The 23478-nt window shown below is 51.0% G+C and overlaps 1 protein-coding gene across 2 annotated transcripts; it reads left to right on the plus strand.

Annotated features, from left to right (window-relative positions):
- The first annotated feature begins 234 nt into the window (after positions 1-234).
- On the plus strand, positions 235-23248 carry SPARC (secreted protein acidic and cysteine rich). Of its 2 annotated transcripts, XM_027545906.1 has the most exons (11): positions 307-466; positions 9302-9515; positions 11489-11558; positions 12423-12485; positions 13089-13176; positions 14552-14673; positions 16450-16570; positions 18289-18422; positions 19427-19575; positions 21420-21568; positions 22038-23248. In XM_027545906.1, the coding sequence occupies exons 3-11, from the start codon at positions 11502-11504 to the stop codon at positions 22064-22066; spliced, it is 912 nt and encodes a 303-aa protein (XP_027401707.1). In that variant the 5' UTR covers positions 307-466; positions 9302-9515; positions 11489-11501; the 3' UTR covers positions 22067-23248. The 2 variants fall into 2 exon arrangements, with proteins under 2 accessions (XP_027401706.1, XP_027401707.1); XM_027545905.1 differs by lacking the exon at positions 9302-9515 and having other exon boundaries at positions 235-466.
- Positions 23249-23478: the final 230 nt, after the last annotated feature.

The raw sequence follows: 23478 nt of genomic DNA on the forward strand, positions 1-23478 counted from the left end.
CGGTCAGACACTCCAGACACTTGGGCCTCGATATTCCCCTTGGGAACCCTGGGTGGGTGATCCCTTGTCCCCTCTAGGCCTCAGTTCCCCTCTGAATGAGGAGGGGACTGTTCTAGATGATTCCCCCAGCCTTTCCAGTCCCAGCGCTCTGCTCGGTCAGTCTGTCTAGGCAAGAGCTCCAGAACCCATGTGGCGGGCGGGGTTGGGAGGCGGGTCAGGACAGCCCACCGCGAGGAGAGGAGGAAAGGCTTGGAAGACAGAGACAGCTTTGGCTGTGGGGAGAAGGGGAGGGGAGGGGAGGGGAAGGAGGAGACACAGGAGGAGGAGGGACCACGGGGTGGAGGGGGAGACAGACCCAGCCCAGAGCTCTGAGTGGTTTCCTGTTGCCAGGCTCTAAGCCCCTCACATTCCTGCAGACCTCCAGACTGCCCGGAGCTTGCCTGCTGCCTGCCTGCCTGCCACTGAGGTATGTCCGACCCCTGCCCTGCCTGTCCCTCTTCTAGGCCTGCACCCCCTGCACCCTGGCCCACTCCTCACTTTGTGTACAAGGAAAAGAAGCTGTGTTGGGAGGTCTCTGGGCGAGGGACTCCATCCTTGCTCTCCTGAAGGGCAAGGGACACAGACTTGCTGCCTGTTAACTCCTCAGGTGAAACTGAGATCATGTGGTCTCCCCTTTGGATTTGCAGAAAGTAATCCGACTGTCTCTGAGAGAGTATTTTCTCCCTGTCCCTCTCTGCGCCTGTCTCTCGGGTTTCAGACGCTGCCTTTACAAATGGGGGCCACCTCTTCCTTTCCTGGGAATATGATCTGGGCACAGCTGCAAGAGGGATGGGCCACCAGAGTCTGCCCTGCTTCCCATTCCAGGAGGAGAAACTTTCTAAACTTGGTTCTTGCACTCTGTTTTCCTAAAGGGACTTGGCCTGGGTGATAAACTGATCTTTGGAGGGATAAGAGGGGGTCTTCACCTTTCATCAGCACCTCTGTGAAGGCTCCTGTTGCCCTGGAATTTCTCCCCTCTCAACCTCCACCCTCTCCAACACACACCCACACACACACACCAATTCCGGTGCCATTCAGCCTGAAATAGCACTGTCAGACAATCAGCCCGGGGTTAGGCATTGTTCTCATCCCGGGCTCCCCAGGGTGTAAACACAGGAAACTCAGCAGTAGTAGCCCTCCGTGTGTCTAGATTTGAAGACCTCTGATATCCGATAGGGTCCAGAGAGGCGCAGGGTCCGATGGGAGACTGGGTGTGGTGGTGGTGTGCTGCAAAGAGTGGGAGGGAGAAGACAAGATGGAGAGGGTTTCAGGGCGACCTTCTCACACCTTTGCCATGAGAAGTTCAAACTCTAGGCTGCTGTTAGGTCTTCAGGTAAAGCCCTTCCTACCTATGGCTTCACTGGCTGGTTCATGAGCAGGCTTCCTGAGTCCCTAAGAGCACCAAGTGGAAAGGGGGGCCTTGGGGAACGCATGTCTTCCAGGAAGCCCAGTCCACCCAAAAAGAAACAGAGGGGCACATGTTTTCCTCCAGAAAATGCTATTCTATGCAGAACACAAAGAGAAAGGGTTTTCTCTGCGGTTGAATTTCTGTGCACCCCAAGTGCTGAGAGAGGATGAGAAGCACATCTGAAGTAGGGGGGCAGACTGAAGACATACATTTTACATGTGATCTTAGGTAAATGTCTCCCCTGGACTTAGTCTCCCTGTCTGTAAAGTAAGAGGAATGGACTCAATGATGTTTGGGATGCCCGACGTCTTCTGAACTTTCCAATGAAGGTCTCTTAAAGCAGAATTCATGGACTAGCCTTTGGCTAGTTTTCGAGGAAATTGCAAGCCCCTTAAAATTGTATATACAGTTGTGTGTGTGTGAGAGAGAGATAGACACAGAGAGAAATAGAGACCGAGTTAGTGGCAATATCCAAGAGGGTGTTCACAGCCTTCAGTCTTAAAAATATTCTCAAATGGACGCCTGCCCCTCCAAGTAGCCAGAGGGCATGATGTGGGAGATGGAGAGGGTGGGGACTGGAAGTGAAGGTGTATTTGCAGGAGAATGAAAAGCTTTGAAATGGGAGTGGTTGGGGGGAAGAGAGAGTTAACTTGCAGCCATCATCTGCCACATCGACAAAGCCGGGAGCTGGAGTTGAGGGAGGGAGGGGGAGGGAAGGGAGGGTGCCTGGAGAAGGAATCAACTTTTGAAACTTTCTCCAAGTCCCACCCACCAAAAGGCTCTTCTTTGCTATGACTCACTCTAGGAGGAATGCGAGTTGCCACGGTAACGTTTTTTTCAGGGTCTCTGCCTGCTGGCTGGGAGGGGACACTAGAAACAGAATATCAGGCTCTGTAGGTCTGAATGTCCCCCACTCCACTCCATCCCAAGAGGGCAAATTATAGGTCCTGCCCTCCCGATCTCCCAATCTCCCGGGACCCCAGGGCAGCTGTGGGGCTATAAGATGCTTCCTGCTTCCTGGGATAGGCTCTTGAAGACCCAAGTTTTAAAACCACCTCTACCTCAAAGGTGCCATTTGACCTTGAACTAATGGCTTCTTCTTTCTGAGCCCCAGGTTCAAGGGGAACCAGGTCCTCCTTGGTTCAAAAAGTGATAACACCACCACCTCAAAGGGATACTATGTGGACAAAACGGGGATGATACACAGAGAAGCACCTGCTACACTGTGGCCCTCTCACCTAATGAGATGGGTTTTTAGAATGGATGAATTGATGGCATCCAAAGACTTGGTGACATCATTCCCGGCTTTTTTGTTCGGCAGCTTCATCATCTTAGGGTTTGGATACAACTTCCCTTTACTAAAAGTGGTGACACGCACATTTAAGCAAAATAAATATTGTCCAAATTCTTTTGATTTGGGCACCTTCATATTTCCCAAGAGTGTTGCACCCTCCAGTGTCCAAGGCAAAGGCAGAGGTGGAACCTAACTCACAGTGACATTTGGAAAGACACTTCCCATCTCCAGACTCAGTTCCCTAATCTGTTAAATGGGGAATCTAACCTAGGGTCTCCAGGTGCCCTTTCAGCTCTGAAGTCCTGTGAACCCAACTGCCAGGTGCTGCTTTCATTAGAAAGAATAGTCGGCCCCCTGGCTGCCCCCTTTAACAGCTCCTGGCCCCCTAGTTGAAAAGGAAACAAGAGAGGAGGGGCTAGGGGAACTTGGATTGCATAATAGTCGTGCTAAAATCTTTATCCATCTGTAGAGACTTGTCAACCAATTGTGTGGCTGGGGGTTGCTATTCACAAGAGCAGTTTTCCTTGCTAAAAAAATAAGCTATAAATAGAAAAGGATGGTGGAGGAAAGAGCTGAGGATGTGAAGTAAACAGGAAAATATTTCATTTTTGACGTTATTTAGACAGGTATGTGTGCAGGGATAAACAGGGACAGACACAAACCCACGAGGATGCCAAGTATATAAACATTGATTTCACCGACAGGCACCCACTGGCACAGCCGAAAATAAATGTTTCAATACATGAGCAGACACAGGGGGTCATGTACTCACGGCTCTCTCTGAGGAATACCTTGACTCACAGACAAGTCTCGGATGTCCATCTGATGCATATGCAAACTCTGACCCTCACCTATATGGGCTGAAACCCACAGATGCTGAGTCAGGTAGACACGCAGCATCACATACAAAGTTTCACACAGTGGTCACTGGTCACTGGTCAGTGACTGGTCACTCAAGGTCACTGGTCACTTATGCAAGTACACAATCGCCATTTGTAGCCACACACAGACATGCACAGCCAGACCTAACTACAGGTCATGGCGGAGGGATAGACGCCTGAGTGTTAGTTGCTCAGTCACGTCTGACTCTTGGCGACCTCATGGACTGTATGTCAACCAACAGGCTCCTCTGTCCATGGGATTCTCCCAGCAAGAATACTGGATGGGGTTGCCATTTCCTTTTCCAGGGGATCTTCCCAACCCATAAATTGAACCCCAGTCTCCTGCACTGCCCGCAGATTCTTTACCATCTGAGCACCTGTTGTATATTATAGACAGAAATTGAGACTCAGGAAGGGAGAATAACTCAAAGTCACGCAGCAAACTGATGTCTGAGCCAAATTTTCAGACATCTGGAAACATCCAGATGTTCATTTTGGCTTTTTTTGTTGGTTTCCTTTGAGCAGTTTGGTACTCTCCTGACACTCCTCCCTGTAGTCAACAAGCCCCATGGATAACAAGTGATAAGAGCTACCTCTCTTCCTCCTTTGCTGGCTTGCCATGGCCTGACACAGCCCACATGGCTTTGTCATTAGGGCAACAGGAGGTGGCTAAGAGGTGACTGCAACCAGTGACTTGACAGAATTATTTAGGAAAACAGTCTCCTTCTTATCCAGGAGATGTCTAGACAGGACATTAACTCTGCATTCACTTGTCCAGTTATAGACCTTGATGTCTGTAGGCAAAGTAGAAATGGAGATACCAACTCTCACTCTAGCTGGGTTGTTTCAGAAATGTGGTATTAACCCATTTCATATGAGGATCTTTCAGAGAAGGCAATGGCACCCCTCTCCGGTACTCTTGCCTGGAAAATCCCACGGACGGAGGAGCCTGGTGGGCTGCAGTCCATGGGGTTGCTAAGAGTCGGACACGACTGAGTGACTTCCCTTTCACTTTTCACTTTCATGCATTGGAGAAGGAAATGGCAATCCACTCCAGTGTTCTTGCCTGGAGAATCCCAGGGACGGGGGAGCCTGGTGGGCTGCCGTCTATGGGGTCGCACAGAGTCGGACATGACTGCAGCACCCTTTATGTTATTATGTTTTATTATGAGGATCTTTCTGGCCCCTTATGTGTTAGTTATGGCCATAGGATCCTAAACTAATCAAATGGAAAAATAAACAATTTCCCAAACGTCCTGATATTTCTGAATATCTGGAAGTTCAGTCCAGATACCAGCTTGCCACGTATGACCTCAAGTGAATTATTTTCCCTGTCTGATCCTCAGTCTTCCTATCTCTAAAATCAGAAGCATGGCAAAGAGGTGTTGCTTGGCATGATACCACCAATCCATTGGTAGCAACTGCCAAAAGAACTGTGTCCAGGATTTGAGTCCAACGAGGAGAAGGGGACGACAGAGGATAAGATGGCTGGATGGCATCACCATCTCGATGGACATGAGTTTGAGTGAACTCCACGAGTTGGTGATGGACAGGGAGGCCTGGCGTGCTGCGATTCATGGGGTTGCAGAGAGTCGGACGCGACTGAGTGACTGAACTGAACTGGACTTTAGGGGGAAAGGTCATATGATTGATTAGTAATGTCTGCCACATGCACAGGAGGGGCAGGTGGAGCCACATGTGCCATGGATTTGCTTGCTATGTTTAGGATGTGACAGCCTGGACACTTTGATGTTATTTCTCATCCCTTCCATTTGTGGTCACGCAGATGCACCAGTGGTCGCTAGGGGGAGCCAACGGGGAGAGCCTAAAGCTCCACCCTGGGGCTTCTAACCACAGCAAAACGTGGCATCTTAGATGTGTTTATGGAACATCTGTCAGACTGATACCAGTCTCATGCTCTGGGGCTATTTCTGTGTTGCCTCTGAACCTCTTCAAACCTGTGCTTAAGCACCCTAAAACAGGGGTCCTCAGCTTCCAGGACCTAATGCCTGATGATCTGAGGTGGAGCTGATGTAATAATAATAGCAATGGGGTCGCACAGAGTCGGACATGACTGAAGCGACTTAGCAGCAGCAGCACAATGAATAGAATGTGCTTTAATCACATGCTCCACTCCGCCCTGGTCTGTGGAAAAATTGTCTTCCATGAAACTGGTCCCTGGTGCCAAAAAGGTTGGGGACTGCTGCCCTAAATGTTTCCCTTAGCTTCTTCCCTTCCAGCAAGAATTGTTAGAAGTGGAAGCAGGGAGTCAAGGCCCAAGCTGGGAAAGGCGGTCCTCTGATAGGCTTCTGACTCAGCTGACTTGGAACGTCAGGGCTGAAAGGAACCTTAGGGACTGTGGCCTCAGGGTCTTCAAACTCTTCTCATGAAAGAACTTAGAGGTTCTCCAAGGCATCTCAGGGAGTGTCCCAGTGCCAGCTCCCATCTCAACAATGTTTTTTTTTTTTTTTTAATTTCAAGCTGATTCATTGAATAGATAATAGTGCATTCATATGTACAAGAAAAGTGAACGGCTCTTAGTTATTTCAAACTTGGACTTCCGCAGAAGACTTCATTGAGAGAAAGGCTCCCTGGCTTGTATGACTCTGAACACCACTGATCTAAAACAATCTCTGCGTTGTGCAGAGGAGTGGCACTAGGTGAAGCCAAGGAGCAGAGGAGCCTATCCTAATTTGAAGGGTGGGCTGGGGGCAACACTGCCAAGACTCAATCCCAGGGCTCCTGACTCCCACGTCACCTCTGAGTGGCTGGGTGTGCTCCCTGGGGTGTGAGTGCCCACGTGGCCACACTGGCCACAGTGGCACCTCTCTGGACTGTCTCAGGCCTCCTTCTGAGTCCTGGCATTCTGGTGGGCCTGGCTCACTCACGAGTTCCTTTATTAGCCTCTAGACTTGTTTTCCTCTCTTTGGGCTTGTTTACCAGGAACATGTGTTTTGGGAACCCTTGTTAGTAAGCCAAATGGTGGAAGCAAGATGCCTGCTTTGCGTCAGCAGCCCAACTGAGAGGGCAGCCTGGGGCCTGGCTTCCTCACTGTGCCTGTGGAGGCTGGGCTGGAGTGCCCGAGACCAAAAGAAGCAATGCCTACTTTGTTCCAGCCCAGCACCTGTTCCCCCTGGGCCATGAACAAAGAGCTAGGATTCTTGTCCTGGATTTTCAAGGGGAATGGAGGTTCTGGGATCTTTGTTTTTTAAGATACTCTTCTGATGCTTATCTCTTGTAATCACCCATGAGTCTTTCAAGGTAAGTATGTTATTTTCATTTTAAAGATGGAGAAATAAACTGAGGCCCAGAGAGGGAAAATCACTTTCTGAAAGTCACACAACTGCTATATGGCAGAACCAGGGTTTGAACCTATATATTCTGTCTCCAGAGCCCCTGGGCTTACCTCTCTGCCATAATGCCTCTATAAAAGTTGATAACCACTCTGTCTAATATGGGCTTCCCTGGTGGTTCAGATAGTAAAGAATCCACTGGCAATGAAGGAGACCTGAGTTTGATCCCTGGGTTTGGAAGATCCCCTGAAGAAGGGAAAGGCAACCTACTCCAGTGTTCTTGCCTGGAGAATCCCATGGACAGAGGAGCCTGGTGGGTATAGTCCACAGGATTGCAAAGAGTTGGGCATGACTGAGGGACTAAGCAAGCTCTGTCTTAATATGGTAGCCACTACCCACATGTGGTTACATAGAATTTAAGTTAATTAAAATGAAATACAAGGAAAACTTCAGCCCTTCATTTGCACTAGCAACATTTCAAGTGTTCAATAACCACCGGTGGCCACTAGCCATCACATTACACAATGCAGATATAGAATATTTTCATCATCTTAGAAAGTTCTATTAGACTGCATTGCTTCATAAACTCTTCTACTCAAATCAGATTTGATGACTGTAACCCAGATTCTGTGCTTCATGTCCTTAGGGGTCTATGATTCCAAGATCCACAGTCTAAAATTTAATGATTCCAAGTTTTTTCCCTAGTTCTGTCCTTCAGCAACCCTTCAGTGTCCAGAGAGAGCCCACAGGAGGCCCTTTATGTTTCAAGGGAGATGAACTTGGGTGGGGTGGGGGGGGGTGGCGGCTGTATTTTTCCATCCCCAGACTCTTTCTAAAGGAGGAGAGGTGACCTCAGCTTCGGGTCCCGCTGGCAGCCAGGGACGGGTTTTCAGCCGTCTCCAGAGCAAATAAAGGCAAAAGGAAAGGACTGGATGTTCGGAACAAGAGGCAGGGGCAGTAGCGGGGTGGGAGTGAGCTAAGTCTGCATCTGATGACCACTGGGCCAAGGGAAACACACCTCCTGCTCCCCCGCCCACCCCCCCAGTCTCATTTCCTCCAGGGTAACTTGGGCCAGTTCACAGCCCAACTGGGCCCCATCAGGTGAGCACCTAGCGGAGGAACTGCTGCCAAGGGAAACAGCAGGTGAGGCAGAGGGCAGGCCAGAGGTGGAGGGGGGCAGCCTTGGTCTTCATTCAGCCCTGCCACCCACTCCCTGGGGCTCTGGGCAGGTTTTTTTCCCCTCTGGGCCTTAGCCCTCTCTTCTGTACTATAAGGTAGAAAGACATGCCTTCAGCCCCCAGTGGGATGCCAGATTATGAAAACATTCTTAAAAGGATAAACACAGGCATCATTACAAACTAAAGAGATACAGAGTTTTTATTTAATACTGCTCATTTATACAAAGGTGTTTATATTTTCACCAGGTGGGCATGCCAGGCCTAGGTTTGATTGGCAAAGGATGTGTGCACAGCTGATCATTTCTGGATGCTGGGGTTTGGCCCTGTGTTCTGACCTTGCTAGGGTTACAGATGCACACCCTGACCTTTGCAGGATGGGCACCTGGCCTCTTTGACCAGTGGTGGTTTAGAGAACCTCAGAGAGGGAGCTCATGGGTATGCAGGGAGTATGGTCATACATTCGAGAACCATCCAATGCTGCCCTTCCCTCCCATCAAACAATCTGGATGAAGAGGATGTTGGGATGAGGGAAAACTGGGCAAACCCCCAAATTAGGGAAACACCTTCTCCTCCAAGACTGTGTGTCCTTTTCTTAACATCCCACTCTTCTCCCCGATCCCCACCCCAGTCTCAAAGAAAACCTCTATGAGGCACAACCCAAGTCCATGAGGAGGAATTTTGTCAACTTGGAAGGGGCCTGAATGTTGTCTGACTTCCTCCCTCTCCACCTCAGACCCCTCATCGGAACAACAGGACTCACAGCCCTCCCATGCCGTGGTGCCAGTGTGTGAGGCCTTTAGAAATGCACCGTGAGATCTAGAATGACTTTTCTCTTCTGGCTGCAGCACCAAGGATGGGGGTGGCAGAAAGAGTCAGTGTGCCACTGGGAAAGAGCAAGGCTGGTGAGGTAGGACAGACAGAAGAGCCGACCCCCAGATCTTTCCCTGGTCACAGAGGAGGAGCAGTTCCTCTGCTCGGATGAAGGACACAAACCCTGGAGACGCTAGTCTTCCTGGCTCTCCAACCTGAAGCTTATTGCATTTCCAGCCCTAGCTGGGCTGCTTCTCTAACAGTATGACTTGTCTGTCATTGGAGCCCAGACAAGGTGACTTTTTTTATTCCTGTTATGAGTCTCTGACCCTTCAACTTCTAACGATCTCAGACAAGCCTTTCATTCATGCTTTCTCTCCTGTTCCTTTCATCCAAAGCCACATGCAGGCGTTGTTTTGCTTTTGTCTCCAAGCGGGGAAGCAAGAAAGGAGATTTTTCTACCTCTAGGCTTGAGAGAAGTGGAGGAGGGAAGACAACATACAGCTCTGTGTCGGGGGGAAGGGGTGAGGAACATTTCCAAAACCTCCTGGAAAGGGAAGACTGCATTCAGATTGGAGTTGGGGACACCGTGAAGCAAAGCCAAGCTCCCAGGTTGATTTCTTTAAATTTCTGTTGGTTTTATTTCTTATACATGCCATGGAATACTGAGGTTTAGTGTCTATTTCAACCCCAATAGAGGACCATTATGAAGTCTTCCCTTCTGGTGCCTCTTTCTGCTACGCAAATACCATAATTTAAGTGAAGATGGGGATAATGGAGGGGATGATGTATGTCAAGACCAGCATGTGCTTGGGACAGTTAAAGGGCATCTCAAGGGCTCAGGCTACCACCTCAAAGCTCAGCTAGTCGAACCCTCTCAAGTAATAGAAGAGGAAAACCATGGTCTAGAGAGGATGAAGGATTGAACCAATATACCAAGTTAATATTGAGACAGAACCAGAATCATTGGGATTTAGCTCCAAGCTAAGTGTTTCTTCCATGATGCCACAGTACCTCCCACCGAGGTGCTTGGTCAGTTGAGAAATCTTGGAAGGAGCCAGGGACAAATGGGGGAAGACATGGCCACTGCCCACATTGACTAAAAGCTGCTTAGGAGCAGGGGAGCATGCTTGCTCTGTGTAGATGGATGATCCACAGATGGATGATCACAGTAGACCAGGAGAAGCTTGAAGGGAGGCAAGCTGAACAGTAGAGGGAAGGACTTTCTAAAGCCATTTGGAAATGGAATTTCATTGAGTTAGGACAAGAAACAAAACATTCCCACCGCAGTTCCTTGGTTAGGGACAGCATTCTGGCAGCAAATCATCAGAGATTCTGCTCCAAGATGCCCTCCAGTCATTAGATTGTTAGAGTTGAGAGCTCAGCATCAAGAGGAAGGTTTCAGCAGTGACCAGGGTGGGAGAATTTTCTAGAGAACTTTCTAGATCTCAGTTAACATCTTTTAGCTGTGAAGGGGAAACAGAAGGTAACACAAAACATATGCAAGCATTTGGGTAGTTTCCACACAGAATCCAGAGAAGTGCCATCCCTCCTGGGCAGAATGGAGGTGGGTATGCCATAAGTCTCCACTGGCTATCCTTGAAAACTATTGTTCTTTGTTTTAGAATGTAGGCCTCATTGTCTCAAATTGGCAAGGGGTTGCTGCCTATTAAATTCTCTTATTAAAGAGGGGTAGGGAGAAGGATCGGAGAAGGCAATGGCACCCCACTCCAGTACTCTTGCCTGGAAAATCCATGGACGGAAGAGCCAGGTAGGCTGTAGTCCATGGGGTCGCTAAGAGTCGGACACGACTGAGCAACTTCACTTTCACTTTTCACTTTCATGCATTGGAGAAGGAAATGGCAACCCACTCCAGTGTTCTTGCCTGGAGAATCCCAGGGATGGGGAAGCCTGGTGGGCTGCCATCTATGGGGTCGCACAGAGTCGGACACGACTGAAGCGACTTAGCAGCAGCAGCAGCAGCAGGGAGAAGGAGGTCAGGGGAAAGACGGGAGAGGAGGAAGAGGAGGGGAAGAGTCTGGGGTATAGGAAGAAAAGAATCCTAGAACATCAGGGATTGAAGGGCCCTTGAACAAGATCCGGTTCAACATTGCCCAGACTTGGTTAATTAACCAGTTGTTTTTGTCCAATCACTGTTTAAAAATTTAAATAAATGTACTGAGGAAAGAGACAAGATCCCTACCGTAAATGGAAAAACCTGCGTACTTTTGTCATAAATAGAAGGAAACTGTTAAACTAGATACAAAGGAGACAGAACAACTGTACTGAATTCCAGCTGGATGTCATTTCCTGCGGAGGCTCTGAGCCAGAGGCCTGCCCTCTGTTCAAAAGGGTGAGAGATGAGTGTTAGATGTTAAAGACTCGTTAGCACCAAACTGAGACTTTCTCATACCATCAGGATTAAAAGAGAACCAAGTAGAAGCAACTTTCTCCCTGTCTTTCACTATCGTTTACCATGGACCATCTAAAATTATTTTGCATATCACAGGAATTCAGTGTCAGGAGGAACTCTCCATCGAGAAACCTCGTCCTCGCTGAATTATTCATCTCTCTTCTCCCCACAGGGTTCCCAGCACCATGAGGGCCTGGATCTTCTTTCTCCTTTGCCTGGCCGGGAGGGCCTTGGCAGCCCCTGTGAGTACCTGAAAGTCACATCTTCTTGGTCTTACCTCCCACCACCAGCGCAGGGGCATTGAATCTACCAGCCCTGGATGTTCAGAGGGGACAAGCACTTCCCCTTCTTGAGTTGTCTTTTTTTTTTTTTTTTTTAAGATTTTTTTCCCTTAAACTAATAAGCTCAAAATAAAAACTGAATGAGGATCATTGGGAGGAGATTCCAGGGAAGAGAGATTTCCATGTAATGTGAAGATGTACTTGTTTAGCGACCAGAGCTTCCCCAGAAAGCGACTAGGATTGTTTTAGAAGGAAGTGAGCTCTTTATCATATGAAGACTTCCAGAAGAGAAGGGGATGCTGATGGGAGTGATGGGAAAACAAGCCCCAGCCAGCCAGGCACCTCAAAGTCATGTGCTATCTTGCTTCTTCTCACTCCAAATTGACTCCAAGAAGGAATTGCCAAATAATGATGATGATGATAGTATCACACTTGTGGGGAAGATACTGACATCTGTTAAAATTCAGGGTTCATCCCCTATGGGTCTCAGTGTTCCCATCTGAAGGGAGTTGGTCTGCATCAGACCAGTTGGTCTCCTATCATTATGGGAGTCTAAGCTGCGGAAATGCTTTTTGGGTTTTGATAGACACTCCAGATATAACTATACAAAGCGCGGTGCTCCGGAGCCCCACAGGGCCTGCGTGTTTGGCTTCTCCTGTGCCCGAGTTGTCTACCCACGGCAGGCCCTGAGGCACAGCCTCGGGGGATCTCCCATGAGCCTCTCTCCCAGCTCTCCAGCTTCAGTGGTCCAGGCTGAGGCATGTTAGTGGTGGGAAGCTGGCCCGGGCCCCAACCTCTCTGAACCCCATTTTCACCTCCCAACAGCAACAGGAAGCCTTGCCTGATGAGACAGAAGTGGTGGAAGAAACCGTGGCCGAGGTGGCCGAGGTAGGTGGTGGGGGCCCCAGACTCGTCTCTGCCAACATCCGCTCACTGGGGAATCCAGACGGGGGCTGTCGGAGCAGGCCATTGTTCCCCTTCCCACATGCATGCACAGCACAGATGTAAATCCTGTAGATCCCCCAATGATGACACACGCCCGAGTGCTCCCCAGACTCTCCCTGCAACCTCATAGGTGGGAGCTATGATTCCAAATTTGTTTTTTACTGTTTGAATTGTGTGACATTTTTTTCTCAGATGGTCATCCAGAGTCTCCCCAAATATCAACTGATGAAAGGGAGACTACCCTGGTGCAGCTGGAAGGGGAGGGAGCTTGGCACCCCCTCTTGCCCTGACACCCCTGGTGGCCTCTAGGGCATCTCCATAGAGTTCTGGGCCCTTGAGGTACAGCGAGTCCATAGATTCAGTCTCGATTCTGGACCTGGCACTTGTGTCTCCTGGGATCTGAACCCAGCACCCATTTCAGCATGTCTATCCCCATCCCCTGTGGGTACCCAAGGCTTCGGGCAAGTCCCCTCCAGCCTTTGCCCCTTTCCTCCAGGTCTGGGGGTGGGGTGGGGCATTTGACTCACTCTTCTCCCTCCACCCCAGGTACCCGTGGGAGCCAACCCCGTCCAGGTGGAAGTAGGAGAATTCGATGATGGTGCCGAGGAAACCGAGGAGGAGGTGGTGGCCGAGAGTAGGTCCCTTCTCCTTATCTTGTTACACCAAGCCTTTGCCCTCTGCCGCCCAGGCCTGGGGTGTGGGCCAAGCCTGTGTGAGGTTCCTTCCCAAGGAAACTCAGGGTGGGGTCCTCCCTGTGGGAGGGGCTGTGAAGGACAAACTGCCTTGACTGAAAGGTTGGGAGTGTTTTCTGGAATCTGGAAAGATCTATTTATAGCCAGGCTGTGAGTGCCAGGAAGGGAAGTCTCAAGCTGGAAGTGGCCTTGTACCCTTGCAGCACTTTAATCTAGTTCCAGAGTTGGGTTTCAGGTTCCTACTGAGATCGCCAGTCCCATCCGGTCACTTGATGGCCCCAGACGCTTTCACACTTATAAGCTTATTTAATTTTCACATGGCCATGAGGAAATAAGCCTGGAAGCCTGACACAACTCCTATAAGGCTGTGAGAACCATGACCTGGGGCTTCTGGCTCCCGCCCACAGTCCAGCATCCCTAACCCACAGAATGGAGACTCACCACACTCTAGGGGCTAAAGTCCCAACTCTGGAGGTGGACCAACCAAGGTCTGCCTCCAAACTTTCTGCAATGTCCTCTGACAGCCCTCAAACCTTCTCTGAGTGCAGCTTGCTCATGTCTTCTGTGGGGAAGGGTGAAAACAGTGGACCCTTGCCCCAGGGTTGTCGAGGGACTACGAGATGAAAGTAGAGGCACCCTTGCCCAGGACCTGGCATGTCAGGCATCTAACAGAGGAAGACTACGACACCGTAGTCAAGCACCAGGAGGAAAGGCTAGATGAGCTCTCATCCTCAGGGCCTGAGTATCCACTGGAGCAGAAGGGCATCTACTGAGTCCTGTTCCTTCCCCTCCATGTCCCTTATCCGGTGTTTACGAGACACAGGCAGACTCTATTGTTCAGTCTGGTCCTGGGGCTCTGTTCCCTTTTCCGCTACGGACACTCAGGTCTGTTTTGCTGGGCTGCATAGCTTCCTGGCTCCATGACAACAGCTGACTTTCCAAGTCATCCTAGAAAGTCTATTCTAGAAGTCCAAAATACCTCACTGTCACTGATCCATGAACAGCTGAGAACACAGTGGTTGCTTCTATCCTCGGGGGAGCCATATGGCACCCAGTGCTCCTGGGTCCCAGACTGAATCCCCAGCCCCCGCAGGTATGCCTGGCCCTGACCTCAGACCAAATCTCTAGTCTCCAGACAGAGCCAACTGCTCCCCGACAAGCTGATTTCAGCAGAAGAGAAGGGAGGGTGCAGGGCTGCCCAAAGGTTGAGTTGGGGGCCAACGCTGAGGACTTCTGTCCAAGGATCCATGTGGGTTGGGTCGCGATGGATGTGCTAGCCCGGGTGAGGCTAACCATGTTGCCCTCGTGCTGTACCAGACCCCTGCCAGAACCACCACTGCAAACACGGCAAGGTGTGCGAACTGGACGAGAACAACACCCCCATGTGTGTGTGCCAGGACCCCACCAGCTGCCCTGCCCCCATCGGCGAGTTTGAGAAGGTGAGGCCCAAGGTACAGGGCGGGGGGTGAGGACTGCGGCCCTCAGGGCGTCTGCCCAGAACACTGCCAGCCTGGGGGATCCCACAGGGCAGCTCCAGGCTCAGAAGTCCCCTCAGTAGGTCTAGTCACAGCAAGAGACCCAGCCAGAGAGGGTCTCTGTCTGGGATGCTCCAGCAGTCACTGGAGAGTGACTGTCACTGGACTCTCCAGCAACGGGCAAGAATTTACTCAGCACCACCAGCTTCCAGCCCTACTGAGACTCAGAAAGGAACACACACGAGGGACTTTCTCATGTGGGAGAATCTTGGCAAAGCATCAGGTCCAAACATGTGGGTTCTGGGTCACAGCAAAGGTTGACATCAAGTGTGAGATCTTAGCTATGTTCCTGATCCTCTCCAAGTTTTCTCACCTCTAAAGATGGGTCAGAAATAGACTTTATCTCATAGAGCTATTGCAGGGATTTGTCAGATAATGCCTGGTACTTAGTAAGTACCCAATATGTACTATTTAAAAAAACTTTCAAAGCTGTCCATTCAGTCTCCAATAGGACTCATCTGTCCATCCATCCATCCAAGTAAATATTTATTGAGCACTCATGCATATCAACCATTTTGCTAGTGGTCACCTAGCTCAGGGCCACAAATTGAGTTCCAGGATCATTCCCACAACCTCCACCTGATCTCTCCATCTTCAACCTCTCCCCAGTACAACTTACCCTTTGAGGTCCAAATTTTAGCATCTTCGTCAGCTCTTCCCTCCTCCTCACCCCTTCACCACCTATCACACTGGTCACCAGTGCCCATCAGTAATCCCTCTGCAGTGATATGTAAGCAGTAAGTATGTGCAGGGTGTTCAAGACAAGGCTTCTCTCCTCCTGACACAACTCCTTCCTGTCACTGCCCTTGTTCAGCCCACAGCATCTCTGCTCCGCCATCCTCATGCACAGAGATTCGCAAGAAGGACCAACATAACTCACCACATCTTTGCACTCACTGCTAATAGTTAAGGATATGTAGCTGGATGAAAAGGGAATTGGAAAAAGGCTGAATGTGGAGGGATCCATGCACAGTCTTGCTTATTCTCCCCCTGCCATGAAGGGTCTCTTTCCCCGGCTACAAAGATGAACTGCAGCCTCATGCGAGCAAGGCTTCTGCCCAACGAAGCCCATTACAGACTCAGCACCCACTGTTTAGTTGAAGCCTGGCCACGCAGGCATCCCATGCCTGGCATATACCCAAATGCCAGACTCCGAGCAGGAAAAGAGATGTTCAGCATGAACCATACTGTCTGTATGAGCAACCCAGGCAAATTGAGACACTTGCATCATTTGTGGACAGTTTTCTAACAGTGCAGGCAACTGTTCACCAGCCTCGCTCCCAGACACCAGCCAAGGGCCAACATCGCATGAAGGCCTTTCTAAGGATAACAGTCCCAGGCCTGCTGTATTAATTCTTCTGCGTACTCTACCTTTCCCTCATCCTCACCTTCAGTTCATCTTTTCTGTATCTCCCAGATTTGCTTTCCCATATCTCAGCCCTGACTCTGTCATTCTGCTGCTCAGAGACCAGCAGCGGCTCTCAGCATGGGCTGAACATTGACTTAGGAGCCTAAAGAGTGGCTCCTTGCCAGGGCCCCACCCCTAACTCACTGTGTGGACCCCGGGCTAATCACGTTCCTTGCCTGGCCCTCAGTGTCCCCATCTCTGAAATGGGCATGGATGGCAGTACTGGCGAAGGGCTTTGGGAATGAGGGTGAGGCGCTCTGCTTTGCCGACAGGTGTGCAGCAACGACAACAAGACCTTCGACTCTTCCTGCCACTTCTTTGCCACCAAGTGCACACTGGAGGGCACCAAGAAGGGCCACAAACTCCACCTGGACTACATCGGGCCTTGCAAATGTGAGTCTCTCCTCGGGCCCTGCCAAGCCTCCCGTCTCGGGGAGGAGGCACCAACCTGGCACTGATGCTGGCTCTGCCACCTCTGTGCTGTGTGATCTTGGGCACCTCTCTTCCCCTGTCTGAGCATCAGGGATCCCAGTTATAAAATGAGATGATTGTTTATGAGCTGGTATCTATACTCAGGACCCCTCCAGGGAAGGACTGAGCAGTGGAGGGAACACAGGATCAGGGCGGATTTCTGGAGCCTCTCACTGGCATCTGAGACAGCTCACTTCTTTTCTGTAATGACGAGGAAGTTCTTCTATAGGTATAACCACAATCTTTCCTGCTTCAAAGTTGTGAAGCAAAAATGATGTTCTTCCTAGGCCTAAAAATACTTGATTTGAATGCTTTAAAATCAAAGCAATCCTGTCAGTTCCCTTTAGGCCCTGTTACTCAATATTGTCCTATCCTAGGCCCTTTTACTCTGCTACATTCCCATCTGCCTGTGTAAAACATATGATTAAGCACCTGCTTCTAGAAACCTGGGAGCCAGGTGCTGGGGGCAGGGATGCCAGGGTTTGTCTGGCCTCTGGGGAGTGATCCCAGGTGCAGACTCAGCTGGCCCAGGCTCCTGCTCTGGCCAGGCTCCAGCGTGTCTGCCTCCCTGTCATCCGAGACAGGCAAGGCCCCCTCTGCTCCCCTCCAAGACAACATCCGCATGGTGTGTCTGGTACATTCTGGCACCAGATGACACCGGGGAGGGCCACTCACCTGTCTCAGGTGTGCAGAGTGCAGAAAGGTGGAGGAGGGGGAACCAGGTTCTCCTGTGGTCAGCACCGCTCTTCTAGTTACAGGGCCCTGGATGTGAAAAGAGACGGCTCAGGCCCGGGGAAGGAGGGCAGGGGAGGAATCCTTGGGCAGTGAGACTGACGCTTGTGCCAGTGGCTCTTCTGTTCTCTGGGGCGTACCGCTTGCTCCGACTCCTAGCATTTCCCTCTCAGATGTTCTCTTCCACTCCCCAGCTGCTGGTGAAGAAGGTCATGGTCCTAACCACAGAGGGGACTTTCCACAGGCCCAAGGATTGGGGAACGATGGACCCCTAGGTCCCCTGGCACCCACATGCCCTGGTGCTGAATGAGGCTCTGATAATGTGGCCTTAAGCAAGCCCTTTCTCTCCACACTGATCTCTAATAATTCCATGAGGGTGGACTTAGATGAAATCTCCAGGACCGACATTATGTCACCTTGAGTTCCAAAGACCAGGATGAAATCCTATCACTAAGAATGTTCTGGTGATTAAGCATACCTGAACCCCCACCCCGGCTAAGCTGGGCCTCTGAGTGAATGCTGTTCCTCAGTCTCCCAGCTTCAAACACCTCTCAAGGGTCAACATCATCATGGTGGGTCCTGGCCTCTGTTTTCAGGGCCCAACACCCAGAAAAGCAGGAGTCTCTGGAGCAAACCATTTCCCTCCCCAGATCAGATCAAAGTCAAGGGAACAGGGGATGTGCCTTTGTACTTGTCCATTTGCAGAGTATTCTCCCCACCCCCCCAATCTCCTTTGTTCAAAAGGTATGAAGAAACTGCAGCCCAGAGAGGCTGAGCCCGGTGCCAAGGCCACAGACTGAAGCAGTAGCAGGAGAAGGGCGGGGGTGGGGAGAGCGACGTGGCCAGCACATTGGCCCTCGGGCAGGGAGTCAGGGTCTGTGCTGACCACCTCTGTGTGTTGACCCTAGACATCCCCCCCTGCCTGGACTCCGAGCTGACTGAATTCCCCTTGCGCATGCGGGACTGGCTTAAGAACGTCCTGGTCACGCTGTACGAGAGGGACGAGGACAACAACCTCCTGACCGAGAAGCAGAAGCTGCGAGTAAGGGTCTTTTTTCATTCTGTCTCAGGGCACTTGCTCAACCCTGAGCTGGCCCTGACTTCGGGCCCCAGGCTGGCTGAGATCCCCAGTCCCATTCCCAGATCGAGGCCCCCAAATGTAAGCCCACATCCCTGCTCTAACGAGCACCTCTGTCCCAGGCTCCTCTGTGCGGCCTTTGAAAGCTCCTAGAACACATTCAGGGGCTTCCCAGGTGGCGTAGTGGTAAAGAACCCACCTGCCAATGCAGGAGACATAAGAGACATGGGTTCAATCCCTGGACTGGGAAGATCCCCTGGAGGAAGAAGGCATGGCAACCCACTCCAGTATTCTTGCCTGGAGAATCCCACAAACACAGGAGCCTGGCAAGCTATATACTCCACTGGGTCAAAAAGAGTCGAACATGACTGAAGTGACTTAGCATGCAGGCAGAGCACATTCACATCTTAAAGGCTCTGAGGAGTCCTGTAATGAAAGGACCTGCTCAATTTGTTTAGCTCCATGTTAAGTATGAGACATAAACAATTCTATTCCTTTTTCCTTCTGAGTCTGTGGACTTTAAGGGACATATCAAGCACTAGGAGTACTGATAAAATACAGCTCCCTGGGCCCCACCTCAGGCACAATGAACCAGTGTCTCTGTGAAGGAAGGCCCAGGAAGCTGCATTTTGACACACTCCCCAGTCATTCTGATTGAGATGGCCCCATGCCTCCACTTCTGTGGATGAGATAATGCTGGTACTCATCTAACCACCTCCTTCCCTCATTTGGTCTTTTTTTTCCTTGCCACTCTGCTCAGCATGTGGGATCTTAGGTCCCTGACAGGGATCAAACCTGTGCCCCCTGCAGTGGAAGCACAGTCTTAACCCCTGGGCCACCTTCCCTCATTCTGAACCCTGACTTTGGCTGGTCTCTGCCTACTCTGGCCTCCTGTCGGGGGGAAGGGACCTTGACTGGCCCCGACAACCTCCTGGACCCTTTGTCACACAGCATCTCTGCTCCCACAGGTGAAAAAGATCCACGAGAATGAGAAGCGCCTGGAGGCTGGCGACCATCCCGTGGAACTGCTGGCCCGGGACTTCGAGAAGAACTACAACATGTACATCTTCCCTGTGCACTGGCAGTTCGGGCAGCTGGATCAGCACCCCATTGACGGGTAAGACCCCAGAACCTCACGATCACGGAGGGGAGCTGCCTCTAGCTTGGCCCTGGAGTGGGCAGTCGCTGGTCAGGGCTGCTAGGTGCACTAGATGTGGTCAGAAGACCTCTGCTGCTCCCAGCCCTGGAGGCCCATAGCTTGCCTAAGGGCTGCGACAAGAGAGGATAGGTGTAGGAGAAAGGATGTAGAAAGGATTTAGTGCCATGAGACACTCCCTCCTTACTGCCTAAGAGGCAGAAGCCATCAGAACTGAAAACCCCTCCTTAACCCCGTGAGTGCCAGCCTTGGGTATCCATTCAGCAAGGTAGAAGGAGCTGGGAAGGAGCGCCAGACTCCGTGGGCTGGCAAGGCTGAGGTGGGGCAGCAAGGCCCTGAGACCCGGCCCCAATGGGGCAAACTGGCTCTGGAAGTTCTTAAGACCATCAGAGCGCCCATCCCGTCTCCATGGCAAGCCTTTGGTTTGATCACTCCTGCCCCATGTTGAAATGAGTTAGGAAGTGCTGTGTAAACGCCCTGTGGGATAGGCCAGGAGTGGTCAGCCAACCAACATTTATTGAGTGTCTATTACATGTCGAGCACAATTCCAGGCAGGGGATTTAACTGTAGTGAGAACTGCCACGTAGGCCCTTGCCCCCATGGAGCTCACCCTCTGGGTGGTGGTCTGTTTCTCACAATGGAAGGAAAAAGTAAGGAATGTGCCCGGAAGTTGCAGGTGGAGGCTGATGGTCTGCAGCTGAGCAGGACCGGCCCCTCTCGTCCTGCCTTCCCTTGCTGTGTGCTCCTGGAGCAGCTCAAAAGGAGGGCCGCTCTGCTTGCACAGGATGCCCAGGGCTGCGCCCCTCTGGGAGGCTCAACCCTCCCTCCTGGTCCAGCCTACCCTGTGGGTGATCCTGGGGGGCTGGGGTCTCCTGAGTGCTGGGAAACTGCCTGTAGCTTCTCTCCCAGGCTCTTTCCATGGCTGGGATCCATCTGAGTCATACCGTGAAGGGGAGGGGAGAAGCAGGAACATCTGGACTCAGGCTGAGCAAGGAAGGGGCCTGGAGGGAGGCTTCCAGATGGGGCTGCAAGGACCCTGCATCTGGGAAAGCAGCCTGGGTCAGAGTCTCCGTCCTTCCCCTCTCCTTGTCCCAGAGCTGCCCCGTGACCTTGCCTGAGTCCCTGCCCCTCCCTGGGGCTCGATTTCCTCACTGATATACAAAGAAGGGGGAGGAGCTTCAGTTCAACCAATCCCTTCCACGAGTTGGGCCAGATAGGAGGGCCTGGGGCTCCTTGGGGAAGAGTGTTTTGAGGACAACTAATGGAGGGCTCTGGGGAACAAGGGAAAAAAATCCTACATGTGCTCTGGAGTCCAGGCCAGCTGGGAGGACAGGAACAGGAGATGGGGAGAGAAACCAGAAGGCCTCCCTCTCACAAGGGACACAGTACATAAAAGATAAAGTTCTATTCACCCTCTGCCTGCCAATTCCAGTCCTTTCCCACGCTCCCTCCCCAGAAGTCGGCACCCTCTTCCTTTTATTTTTCCAGCCACACATCTTATGGGATCATAGTTTCCTGACCAGGGATCAAACTGGGCCCTTAGCAGTGAAAGTGCAGAGTCTTTCAGACCTCAGACCTGGAAGGGCCCTTTAGACATTATGATCAACTCCTCCCCCTTTGATGGAGGAGGAAACTGATGGTCAGAGTAGGGCAGTGCTGTATGCTCAGAACCACAGCAGGTCAGTGGCAGAGCCCATGGAGCATCCTCTCCTTCAGCCCCAAGGGGCAGGCTCCCTCCCTCTGTCTCCCCAAGCAGGGCTGTGGGGCTCGCTCAGCCTCAGCCTCTCCCCACCTCACCCCTGCAGGTACCTGTCTCACACCGAGCTGGCCCCACTGCGTGCCCCCCTTATCCCCATGGAACACTGCACCACCCGCTTTTTCGAGACCTGTGACCTGGACAACGACAAGTACATCGCCCTGGACGAGTGGGCCGGCTGCTTTGGCATCAAGGAGAGTGAGTGTTTGAGCAAAGGATCCACTGTCCGAGAGGACAAAGACTCCCTCTTTGCTGCTGTCTGTGTGTCTGTCCTTCCTGTCCGTCTCTTCTCTGTGCCTGGTTAACTCCTGTCTGCTCTCCCTGCCTGGGTGGGCCTCGCTCTTTCAGGTGACTTCCTGGTCCTTCTCTATCCATCCGTTGTCTCTCTCTCCCTTTTCAAGCATCAGTACTCACTCTGTGTCTAGCACTGCTTTGGGAACTGACAGGCACCTACAGGAAACAGCACGTGTAATTTGGCAGCACAAGTGACAAGGACCAGCCAGGGACAGGGGAGACCAAAGTTCTCAGTCACAGACTCCCTTGGTGACCTTGGACTGGTTACCTGGCCCCCGGCCCCCGGGATGGGCGGGATCCGCCAACTCCTTGGGAAACATTTCCTCATTGACCCCGGCCCCCAAGTCTAATTCTGCTCCTTCTTGCCTTGCAGAGGACATCGACAAGGACCTCGTGATCTAAAGCCATGCCTCCTCCTGCAGAACCAGATTCTCTCTCTTTGACCTTCCCCCTCCTGTTTTCCCCAATGTTTAAAATGTTTGGATGGTTTGTTGTTCTGCCTGGGGTCAAGGTGCTAATATAGACTTAAACGAATACATTAACGGTGCTAAACACAGACATTTTAACCCAAGTCACGACATTCTTAGCTGTAACTCAGCTCTCACGGCCTCTTGCTCACCCATGAATGGTCCCGTTTTCCTCTTGCCGCGTGCACCTCCACCCATTGTCTTGGTGGCACATGGGTGGAACACTTGATCTGCTCGAGTCTGCCTTCAACACACATTGCATCTTCAGATTTTCTACTTTTCTGTTCAAAACTAATATTCACCAAGTCAGACTTTGTGTTAATTTTATATCAGGGTATTGGCTGCCAGGGGGTCATCCCTAAGTGGCCTGAAGATGGACAAAGGGAAGTAACAGGCACGTGATGTTGGCAAGGATGCTTCTAGGGCTAGAGGATCAGTGGTGGGAGAGAGCTGCAGAATCCACCAGCCAGAACTGCAGATAACGAATCTTATGGTCAGGGGCTGTGACTGAGAGAAGGAAACTGAGGTTGTGTTCTGAAAGTACATAAACTCTCACATATACCCAGTTCTTCACCATCTCCCCTCCTCACTTTGCAGTGCCATTTCTTTTTGCATTAGGCAATTTGCTCAGACTTTCCAGAGCCATGGCCCATCCGTTCTCTGGAATCCCCCACACCTCTGAGAGGTGGATCACCACGTCCTGCAGGGCTGCTCCCCTCCAAACTACCATTAGGAGATGCAGGACAGGGAGGCTGTTTCAACCAGAAAGACCAAAATCAAGAGCGAGGAGCAGAACGTGGTAAAACAGAAAAAGGGCAGGTGGCAAATTGGTTTTCTTTTGGGTTTTCTGTTTTCTTTTTTCACATCTGGATGGCTGTCACCAGAGATCTTTCAGTCGCTAGCATGTTCCTCCTCTTCTCCCCTCCCCACTTTTTCTTTCTATTAATCAAAAGAAATTTCAAAGTCAATGGGATGGTCGGATCTCACAGGCTGAGAACTCGTTCACCTCCAAGCATTTCATGAAAAAGCTGCTTCTTATTAATCATGCAAACTCTTGCCACGGTGTGAAGAGTTTGACAAATCTTTCAAAATAAAAAGTACTGATTTAGAAACTGCCTCCCTGAGTGACTTTGCATGTGTCCTAGTGACCTCATTTCCCTGACGTGGAGCTTTGTGGATGTAACATGTCCACACGTGAATACACAGAGGCAAAGCCTCGCAGATGCATTATTACCCTTTTGTACACACAAGCTTACTTATACACGGGAATGTGTGGTGCCTATAAGCATGGATTTAGCTTTTAATTTTATGACCTGGGGGCTGACCTTTTTCATGATTGCATTTCAT

Source organism: Bos indicus x Bos taurus, chromosome 7 (assembly GCF_003369695.1).
Source record: "Bos indicus x Bos taurus breed Angus x Brahman F1 hybrid chromosome 7, Bos_hybrid_MaternalHap_v2.0, whole genome shotgun sequence".
Classification (NCBI taxonomy): Eukaryota; Metazoa; Chordata; class Mammalia; order Artiodactyla; family Bovidae; genus Bos; species Bos indicus x Bos taurus.